General features: G+C 40.8%; 1 protein-coding gene across 1 annotated transcript; it reads left to right on the top strand.

The window, feature by feature from the left end:
* Window positions 1-239: 239 nt before the first annotated feature.
* Window positions 240-10170, top strand: tgfb5 (transforming growth factor, beta 5). The gene is made up of 7 exons (XM_064326227.1): window positions 240-4870; window positions 5439-5602; window positions 5721-5853; window positions 6366-6476; window positions 6776-6953; window positions 7170-7323; window positions 8980-10170. Exons 1-7 carry the CDS (start codon window positions 4498-4500, stop codon window positions 9136-9138), a joined length of 1272 nt encoding a protein of 423 aa, XP_064182297.1. The 5' UTR covers window positions 240-4497; the 3' UTR covers window positions 9139-10170.
* The last annotated feature ends 1132 nt before the right edge of the window (window positions 10171-11302 follow it).

Raw genomic sequence — 11302 nt, 5'->3', positions numbered from 1 at the left:
ACTCGGCTAAACGAGTGCGATGTCATTGAGAGTCCTTGATTCAAGGTCACGCCGAAGCCGCAGTGCACGCAACTAGTCCGCGTTGCATTGCACGTTGTTCGCCACACAACAGCTATAGAAGAGATTAAACAAAAACGACAAGCTTAGTAAAATGGCCGAGTGTTTTTACGCATGCCATGTCATTAACGCTGTCATTATTTTAATGTAGGCTACATAAAATCTCTCTCTCTCTCTCTCTCTCTCTCACACACACACACACACACACACACAGATAACTATAATTTGGTAATCTCCCATCAATGTGATTTCTCTGAATTTGTTCACTGCTTGCTTGCTGGTGTAAATGGTTTTACAACCGAGTCATTAAATAGCGTTTAGGCATTGTTCAATCAGGAGGGTAAAGATCACTTTTACTGGTGAAAATAAACCTTCTACTAAAGTACAGTACTAAAAAATGTATACAAAATTTGCAGTCATTGGCCCATTACTTATATTGCTGCTTCAAAATATGAGGCTGTTTGCACTGGGAAGGTTAAGGCTTGTTTCTGTGTGAGAGAGATTCTGGACTGCTGTGTGGTCACACCCTTAATACTGTTGTGGACAACACAAGGTCATACTCTGACATTCAGAGATACTGAAACTAACACCACTAGTGCGGTGAAGTGCAATAATCAGTTAGGCTAAATCTTTCTAGCTCTCTCTTCAAATAGAGCCAACGTGTAGGATATGTCATAGACAAAGGAATCATTTAAACTTAAATTTCTTATTTAAAACTGGGAGTGAGGGTATGTATTTAGATACAATGTGTGTCTAGAACTTGAAAGTAGCATGCAGTACCGAGAGCACAAAACATTTTTGCAGCTTTATGGCAGGTTTTGCAGTATAAGGTTGTTTAAGCTTGTGATTTGCTTAGGGTCAACAACAATGCTGTGCATTTCTTTTTTATAACCCCAGACCACAATTTGTAGCTGCATTGAAGCTCCAAATCCCACATAACCATTTTAAAAGAGGTGATGAGAGTGTAGGTACAGGATTGGACCAGTGTTACATTACTGGTGCATTTGTCTTTTGTTCACTCACGCACACAAATATAAATCTAGAATAGAATTTAATTTGCCGCCTTGTTTCCCTCATTCATTACATATTTTAGCAAAACCATACAGAAATGTTCAGAAACAGAAAATGACAGCCTTGTATTGTAACATGGAAAACTTTGCCTTTTTCTATTACAAATAGCATTCTTAACATTTGAGTTCTGGTCAGCAGTTCAACGTATGAATTCAGTAATTAAATGGATTAGTAGTTTGTAGATATAAGTGCACTTTCGGGGGCTACCGGCTACATTTTGCATGGCAGTGCTTCTACTCCCTCTCGTGGGCATTCTATTGTACGACTTGGGGGAGATATGCGCAAATCTGGCGTCAGTGACGTCAGTAGTTATAATCTGTCCTCGAGCACAAGGTCACAGTCTCGCCCAATTTGGGACGTACATATACATATTTCAGTAAAATAACCAACTAGCGAACCAGTTATGCCGATAAAAATGAAAATGAATGAATAAGTAAATAAATGAATAAACACATAAATCGATAGATATGTAAATAAAATACTCATAACCATCATAACAATACATTAATAATGTACGAAAACACATAAAAGTACATCATAATAGCGTTAGTCTTGTAATTGTAAATTTCTTAAATATGAATAGCGCACACTATTTTAATGTAAATATAAATATAACGTGGCGTACACAGCAAATACAGTAGCCTTCTACATAATGGATACGGAGCAAAATTATTTGGGCGTTATGCAGTAGTTTTAAAAAAACCTACAAAACGGTTTCACCAGTTTGCACGCAAAATGAAAAATGATCAATAATGATTCTCGACACAGAAATCCAAAGTTGTACTTATTTCCAAATGTATGTCTGTGCGCTTGCGGGCGGGCTCGTACTTGTGTTAAAAACTGAACGCAGTGAGATGACGTGGCGTCCCTGTCTATATTTAGATTAAATTAACTCCAAAGGAAAAAAGGGGAAAGAAAAAAATCGTAGTTATTTATAACCAAGAAAGAAAAAAATTGCAATACCACAACCAACCGCCAGGTGTAATGCATTTAATATTTATGCACTTCTGAAAGGCACAAATTGTCTGCAAATGGTCGTATTCGAGTTAAAACAAGAAAAATTATTTAACTTGAACTGTCGTAATACTTTCATAATTATTTGGCAAAACAATCCGTGCCCTGAAGTCTTTCTGGGGGGGGGGGACCGCGTCTCCTTTTCACGTCCAAACTCTTTCGCCCTCTCCCTAGTACTTAAAGCAACACTTTAATTTTTGTGCAATTACAGCATTGCAACCGAAACCATAATAATGTTATAATGGGAAAGGGAGAGAGAACTGCAATAAACCCTCTTTGAAAGATTAACGATCCAGTAGTTCTGAACTGTAATTAGCAATGACACTATAAAGAGAGAGAACAGGAGAATAGGGTGGAGGAAACTGGCAAGGGAAAATTATTAAGAGTTGTATGAAAGTATGGGATTTAAAAGGCTAGAATGAACATGTTACAGAGAGAGACGGTATGAACAAAATTAACAAAACAAAATAAAGGCAGGTAAACAATTACTCAGTCAAGGTCATATACTCTGGGACTTAAAGTGTTTATGTTTTTTAACGATGCATGTCAGTCATGTTGCACAATAATTAATATTTAGTATACTGACCTATGTACTGACTATGTATCTGCATATGTGTGTTCACACATGCACGCACGCATACACACACACACACACACACACTCCCTTTCATCTTATGGAATGTGTACTGACCATGTGCTAGATGTTTAAATACATTTTCTAAAGTGGAAGGGGTGGAGAAATCCATTTTTGTGCGAGACATACTGAAAAGTCTTCAGGAGCGTATTAGTGTTGTGATATATAAATCTATCTTTTTCCAGGTGATAGACTGACTGACTGACTGACTGACTGACTGACTGACAGATAGATAGATATATAGATAGATAGATAGATAGATAGATAGATATATAGATATTTTACCATCTAAATAATCAGACTATTTATAATATGAGCAATGAGAGAGAGGGGGGACGGAGCGAAGATTATCTGTGTTATTTGAATATTTGAAAGATGGATACACCCACACACTCGACACAGTAACTCTCTCTCTCTCTCTCTCTCTCTCTCTCTCTCTCTCCCTCGCTACCACTTTTCAAGCTACTGCAAACCGTGTGCTCACGCGGATCTGGAACTCTTTCCCCTTGAAATCTGAACGATGACAAAATTAAAATATTACTGATTTCTGCTTGGACGCGGCTTCACTGTGGCGAAAAGGCCTGATGAGAAAGAGAGGATTTTTTTCATATTTTAATTCATCTACCTACGGGGATTGTATTCAACCTCAATTGAATAAAAATCGTCCGCTTTTTGTTCCTTTCTTCCTGAAAATCTCAGAAGCATTTTCCCCCGCGGTAAAGTCCTTTCTCTGCACAGTTGAGTATTTCTTTTGTTTTAAGTTTCTGTGTGTAGCCTATACTGTCATATACCGCTACCACCAGCTTCTTTAACTGCTAATAATAATATCGTAAAACCTAAAGTTACTTTTTAAATGCTTCACAGGCACATATTATGTAACTTCATTGTATAGTTCGGCGTCTAATTGAAGGAAAACGGAGCGTAACTTCCGTCATTGAAATGTTTCTCGCTAAACGCTACATCAAATAGAATTTATGGAAAAAATAATTATGCATTCTGTAGCGACGATTGGGCCCTTTGTTATAAATCTCCTGTATATGCAACAGTAAAAAAAAAATTAGATAAAAACATCTATGCAATTTAATCATTTTCCTTTGTTTTAACGTGTGCGCGGAATGGTGTTGGCAAGCTGGTACCTCAAACCCGTTGTTCTTACAGTAACGGTATGTATGTAACAGGGTAGATTTATGTCACATAGGAGCTTTACTTTCCGAGTTAATGATCATTCTGAGTGTTATACAAACCGACTTTAATCTTAATAATGATACAACATAAAAAAATTGACAAACTATATTTAAAACACATGAACTTTTTGCAAGTGCATCATAACTAATATATGCTGTGTGGACTTAAAAAAAAACCAGAACACAACATAAGTCTTAAACACGTTTAAAATAAGTGCATAAAAGTAGGTTTTCAATGTAGTAGCCTAATTCCCCGATCTTGCGGAGCCTATTGGTAGTTAAGTGACTCAAAACATAGCTGCAGGTCAGTGGCTCTTCATAGTACTCCACAATTACAACAAAACTTCTCAGATTTAGTAGGCTGAATAAGCCCTAAATACCTCTGGGGAAACTGAGTGAGGAGGCTGGGTAGTACGTCGGGTCGAGCCAGACAATAGTGTTTTTATTGTATTTTTCCCACTTCTTATGATTTTGTCTTACTACTTAGTCACACAGCCAATCAAACTGTAATTACAAAATTTAATAAGTAAAAGGAAAATGGTCGCGTCAAAACCTCAGAGAATGTGGTTCACGCACCTGGCCGTGCTCCTGCTCGAGCTGCTTGGCACCGTACAAGGTTTTTCCACGTGCCAGTCTTTCGACTTGGACGATTACAAGTCTAAGCGAATTGAGGCTGTGAGGGGACAGATTCTCAGTAAGCTGCGCATTCGGGGGGTACCCGAACCCGACAAGAGCCCGCCACCCGAAGATGTGCCCCTGGAGGTAATGCTGCTCTATAACAGCACCCGGGAGTTATTGAAGGAGCGCGCGCAGCAGGCCGAATCAGCCTGCGAACGTGAAAGCAGCGAGGAGGATTACTATGCTAAGGAAGTACAGCGTGTGGACTTGCAGCCACCTAGGATTGATACGAGTGAGTCAAATTCATAAGCCGAATGCATTGTATTTTATTTAAGATTTTTCCTACAATGTAGACTACTTATTAGAAAGACTGTCTAGGGAGCATTCAACAGCATGGTGGAAACAGAATCTGCTGCTTTTCCCTTTGTTCCCTTGAGGTTCAAACAAGTCATATTTAAATAAACCGACTGTTATGGTTATGTTATGTTGTTATGTTATGGTTGAGATTGGCAGCTTTGGATAAAAACGTCTGCCAAAGAAATGGAATGTAAATGTTATGCAGCTTGGAAACACACCTCCAAAAATTGTACAGTAATTGTCCTGGCCCTCAAAAAGTGAAACATTTTATGTGTTAGCATGAAGGAGGAAGAAAATCCCTTTCGAATTAAAGATAGCAATGAATGCTCCCACCACCATCACCTTTGCTTATTGCCAATGTTGAGCATATTTGCAGTAATGTATAGATTAGTAGAACATCTCATTTGATTCATTTTCTTTTAGCTAAGAGTCACAAAATCTTGATTTGTTTCAGTGAGATAGTGTATTTCATTCTCAATTTGTGCCACCTCTCTCATATACAGATGTGATCAACAGTGGCCCCCCTAGCCCATATTTTCGGATATTGAGGTTTGATGTCACTCAGGTGGAGAGGAACTCTAGTACGCTTGTCAAGGCAGAGTTCAGGATCTACCGTGTACCAAACCCTGGTGCCAATGCTTTAGAACAAAGGATAGAGATATACCAGGTACAGAACTTACATTCATGCACAAAACAACTTTTCTGCCACCTGTATTTCACCATTGACTAAGCAGTGTCTTGATGTAAATAGCGTTTGTGTCATTGCCTCTGTCTCCCTTTGCAAGCTTTTGAAGTCCCGTGACGCAGCGGCCCCTTCACAACGCTACATTGACTCCCGCACCGTACGTCCACGTGCCAAGGGGTCATGGCTGTCCGTCGATATCACTGACACTGTCAAGGAATGGCTGACTCACAGAGGTGAGGAACTGAGACTTCGGGGCTAAGTCAGCTTTTCTAGTTATGGGGACAATGGTCAGACATTTCTGCTCTGCTTCTGTGCAAAATCACAATGCATTCATTTAAATTATGTTGCGTGGTCATCGTTGATGAATATGTAATATTTATTTACAAGATTGTTTCTCAGGCACCATTTTTTTCACTGGCAACCTTACCCAGACTGACTGAGAAAGCTTTTACATTACATCATGTCCATTCATACAGCCGCATATTCGGCAATGCAAGTGATTTTTTCAGCAGCCCCGCGACTGCACCACACTCCTCTCCCCAGTCGCAACAATGTTCTGCCTTATTTTTTCTTTTTTCAGCCTCCCATCTTATCCCTTTCTTTTTCTATGAACCCTCCAACCCACCCTCCCACCCACGCAGAAGCACACTACGCACCTCACACACACACATGCTCAAACACACCTCTCTTTAACTCCCTCCCTTTCTTTGCAGTTTCCCTCGTTCACGCGCTCTCTCTTCCTTAGATAGGAACCTGGGGCTGAAGCTAAGTGTCCACTGTCCGTGCTGCACCTTTGTCCCTTCCACCAACAACATTGTGCCCAACAAGAGCGAGGAACTGGATGCCCGCTTTGCAGGTTGGTGTGTGGTCAATGTAGAGGTCCTTGTGAGCCCCTACGAGAGTTGAAAAGTTGTCACAGTGCTTTGTGTGAGGCCTAGGTCACGTGGTCATTTTTAAATTCCATTTGTCACATGAAGATTGTGTGTTCTGTGTGGGTGTCACAGTGCCATGCACTTGCCTGATGGCCTCGCTAATACTGGGGAAATGGAGATAATGGTGGGGGTCATATTCAAGTTTGAAACGGTTGAATACTGTGGTAATATGTTGGGGCGTAACCCCTGTGTAACTGGCGTATTCCGGTTCACTCCCTAACAGGTATTGACGATGATTTAATCAAGCAGTTAAAGAAACCAGGGGCTGTCAAAGGTCAGATAGAGTTCAGCACCAAGACACCGCACCTTATTCTCACTCTGCTGCCAAGTGACAGGCTGGAGAACCCTGGCAAGAAGAACCGCAAGAAGAGAGCAGCAGCTGACAACCCCACTTGCTCCCGGTACAATTATTTTACTGTGTGCACATGATGCATATTCTGTTACTAATCAGCGTTAAAAAGTATTTTCACCAGAATGCCCTAAAGCTTATCTTAAAACCTGCCGCATGACAACACCAGTGTATGTAGTTCACCCTACATACACAGGGTTAAGGGATATCTCTGTATGCTTTTATACGGGTTGGCAAGTGTGTCTCTGTGACTGTCTCTTCCATTTAGAAATGCTGATCAGAGTTGCTGTCTCCGATCCTTGTACATTGACTTCCGACGTGACCTGAACTGGAAGTGGATTCATGAGCCCAAGGGCTACAAGGCTAATTTCTGTGCTGGAACCTGCCCCTACTTGTGGAGTGCAGACAATCATTACAACATGGTTAGTAATTCCCCGTTCATGCCGAAACTTTGTGCTGGATTGGGTCTGAGGACAGAATAATAGGAAGGGGCTTACTTAGGTGGAATTTGGCGTTGAAATATGTATAGCCTATAATTACATTTCATAATGTTATTCTTGGCAGAGACAAAAAGTAGGAGCCCTTCTAATAACAAAACAAAGGCATGTATATTTTTTGTGTGCCATCATCAAGTTGGCCTGATATTCTTTTGCATGTGCATTTAAGTTAATGCACATTTAAGGGCTTCGTCTTTTACATCAATGTGGGATCTCTGTCTTGAATTTTTTTATTATTCAATTTCCCCATGCCCGTAGGATATTCATTCAACTGAATTTTATACACATGGCTGGATGGCTGTAGGCATTGTTTTCACAGCAAATGGTGCTCTTTTTCCCCCACTCCTGGAGTGTCATTTATACTGTCTCAGTCCCTATTTTTTCTAAATTTACCAAGTGAACTATGCAGAAAAGAGGCGAGCAGGAATTCTTGTCTGTTTATTTTTTAACAGAACAAGACATAGCATTACATGTGCCAGTAGCACTCGTAAATGATGGACAGCTGAACAACCAAATAAACACTGGCTAGCTCTCGGTATAGAATTGGTATAGCAGCAATGCATTTAACTGATATGGTATTCCTCTGGCAGCTGAATCCTCATCTATTGCGCTTCTGTCTGTGTGCTTTAACTAAAGTAGTCCTTTGGCTTATTTAACTAGTAGTTTTGCCTGTTTGTCAGCAGACTGGTGCTTTGATGACCTTGGCCTCTTCCGGGTCTGTTTTAATTCTGTTTTTTATATCTGCTTGATTTAGGTTTAGGCACCGTAAATCTTTGAGCTAGACGACTCACTTTTTTTTAAATCACTCCCATGTTATTATCTTGTGTTTTTTATGAGGCCTTGCATAGAGTGCACTGTCTCTTCCTTCAGGTCAGTGAATCACTAGAGCAAGGGCATTAACCTCCATCTGGATTTGTGCTTTAGCTTTTCGAGTATATATATTTTTTAGAAATATAAACATAAAAGTTTCACTTATGGTTACTGCACAGTTATGGTAATTGTGAATTAGAGGTTTATTAGCATCCACTGACCAAACCTCAATGATAATGAGAACACTCATTTGTCACTGCATTTCAAAAGTCTTTGTACATTTACTGGCAGAGCATGAAAGCATTCCTTCTCCTTTTATGTCTGTAACCGTGCTCGCCAGAGACATATTTATTTATTCTTTTTTAAGAACCACATTCATAAGTTGATTTCAGTTGATCTCCAAATTACCAGCCGGGTATTCTTTTGATGACTGGTCCTAGTAATGTTTTGTAAAAATGATACAGATTTTTTACCCTTTTAAGAAAGAAGCAGTCTTCCATTTTCCATTGGGTTAGATGCATTTTGCAAATTAGGTGGTCCATCATATTTGAACTCTCACACAGAGACAGAGACTAATCAATCACATGCTATTTGAACGCCTGCCAGTAACCGCCATTCTGAGATGAAACGACAGTCGGTGAAAGATGCAGCCCACATGTGGATGCGGCCACTGCCTGTCACAATGACTCTAAAGCCCGCACTCCATAACTTTGTTTTTATAGATGGCCCCTTTTGACAGCCTGCCTCTCCCTCTTGCGCTGTCTCCCGCAGATCTTGCCCCTTTACAACAAACTGAACCCCGAGGCGTCCGCCTCCCCGTGCTGCGTTCCCCAGGAGCTGGAGCCCCTCACCATCGTCTACTTCATGGGTCGCACTCCCCGCGTCGAGCAGCTCTCCAACATGGTGGTCAAGTCCTGCAAGTGCCGCTGACGTAGGGCACGGCGGGCCCCGGGAGGAAGTGGGGGAGGGGGGGGCGTGTGCGGTGGCGGGTGGCAGGTGAAGGGAAGATGGTGAGGCTGAGGTGGGGGCGGTACTGAGTGAGGTGAACGTCAGGGACAGGACGGGGAGGCGGTGTTCCAGCATGCTGCGGTGCTAAGCTGACGTTGCGGCGGAAGCTAGAGTAGCACCGCCGCAACGTGAATCAAAAGGTTCTGCTGACAGATGGAATGGGGAAGAGAGGGAATGTGGAGGTTCGGCTGGGAGGCATTCATTTGAGGATTTCTCTGTCTCGCACCTTCTTTTTTTTTTCTGTTCCTCACGTACGTTGACAACTTAAGATATTTACAAGAAGTTTAACTGGCTACAGTGCTCAAGGAAGTGCAAACAGTCCTCTTATTTCAAAATGTTTAGCTTTAACAGAAAAAGCAATATCTGGTCAATTTGGGGTCAGTATTCCTACAATAATCCTGTAGTACTGTAGCATAATCCAGCTTTGGTTCCTGTATGATGTGGTCATGGTTATGACAAGTAAGAATTTCCGTACTGTTATCAAAATTACACAGTAAAAATATTGTTTTCTTCTGCAATTAGTATTTCCTGCTTAATCAGTCACATCAGGGTATGGAGCATTCCTGGAATTCCTTTTGGCTAAAGCTAAGAACCGAAGCACCAGGTTTTTAAAAAAGTAAATAAACCATTCCCAGAACTATTCACCTTGCTTCTCCAAACAAAATTCAACCAAATTACGTTGTTTAGTCCGTGCTCTGAAAAAAGAAAATCAGTACTAAACAAAGAACAGTGCAGAGTACACAACACCAATAACTTGCCATGTAAATAAACTGCTTACAGCTGCATTGTAGAAAGTTCATTCTTTAAAGGCATTTACAGCTCTATGAAATGGTGAAGGGTGAATTTTCCTGCCAGACAGAAGGGGACAGTGTGTTCGTCTTCCTGAATACTGTATACACTTTCAGAAACTGTAAATAGTGTAGCCAGTCAAAATAAAGTGGTATTTATGTTCAACACGTGTCATTTTCTATATTACACATCAGTGTGTGAGTAGGGGTAGTGGTGGCTGGAGGGGGTGTGAGAGGCTGGAGGCGGTGGTGGTGGTGGTGGGGGGGGGGGTGTAGCTTTACCCAGGCCCAGAAATAAGAACTACAATTTGTTATAAATAAAGTTTTGAGAATTTGGAAATTCTGCTGGTTCTGAAGTATTTGGACTTACATAATGGGCTGAACTGAGAATAAGCAGCATGAAGACCCGGCCAGGGAGCAAGTTCAGCTCTTAATGGTTTGAGGTTAGAGAGACAGAGAAGAAAAGACAGTAAAGTAAAAATAAATACAGAAAGAATAGCCCAGCCAATTTAGTGATTCAGACTGAACCAGCCCAAAAGAAAGAGCTCAGAAAAAGTGCTGAAGTAAATTTGAAATATTTGCCTGTGAAGCAATGTAATATGAACATTATTATTTTAATAAATACAGAATATACTGAATCATACCAAATTAAAGACTGTTAGACCCATTCGAGAGATTTGGAGAAATTCATGCATGTCACTGATGAGAATTTCAAGGTTCTATAAATAAGACAACAGTGAATTAGATAATTACTCTGAATTACAGTTTTAAAAAACTGTAAGTTTAAAAAAATATAAGACTGTAACTTATCTTACAGGGACATTATCAATTTCTTGCACTTCAATGGCAAGAAAAGAATACCACTTGATAAAGTAAAACTTCAACTTCAAACAACAACTTCAAAGTTGTTACCAACATTGAAATTCAGGTCCTGCCAGTGCGAAGCACATAGGCCTGTTTTACCCCAAATGGGAGCCAAGGGCAGTAGAGACGGGTGGATGCAAGAGCGTGGCTTAAATGCAGGGCCCTGCCAGCTCGCTGTGGTCGGGGTTCGAAGGTTTTCGGCGTAAACAGGATGTGAGCGATTCCCAGACACCGACCGCTCACGGAAAGCCAGATTTATACGTTTGGGTAGTAGGGTTTGCGGTGTGGACAGAGAGAAAGAGAAAGAAAGAGAAAGAGTTAGTGAGTCAGACAACATTGCGGGTTAGTTGCCATTTATGGATGTCAGAATGTTTACATATGCATCTGTACAGTATCAACGGCTGTGTGCTGTAGTCTAGGAGGTGTGTGTGTGT

Source organism: Anguilla rostrata, chromosome 3 (assembly GCF_018555375.3).
Source record: "Anguilla rostrata isolate EN2019 chromosome 3, ASM1855537v3, whole genome shotgun sequence".
NCBI classification, from domain to species: domain Eukaryota; kingdom Metazoa; phylum Chordata; class Actinopteri; order Anguilliformes; family Anguillidae; genus Anguilla; species Anguilla rostrata.
Note: the sequence above shows the minus strand (reverse complement) of the source record. Positions and strands in the feature narration are given on the sequence as shown.

Excerpts from the sequence above, each read along its gene's own strand:
- tgfb5 (XM_064326227.1), top strand. The coding sequence starts at position 4,498 with ATGGTCGCGTCAAAACCTCAGAGAATGTGGTTCACGCACCTGGCCGTG. Across the intron at positions 5,603-5,720 it reads AAAGGATAGAGATATACCAG|CTTTTGAAGTCCCGTGACGC; the intron begins GTACAGAACTTA and ends TCCCTTTGCAAG. Across the intron at positions 6,954-7,169 it reads GACAACCCCACTTGCTCCCG|AAATGCTGATCAGAGTTGCT; the intron begins GTACAATTATTT and ends TCTTCCATTTAG.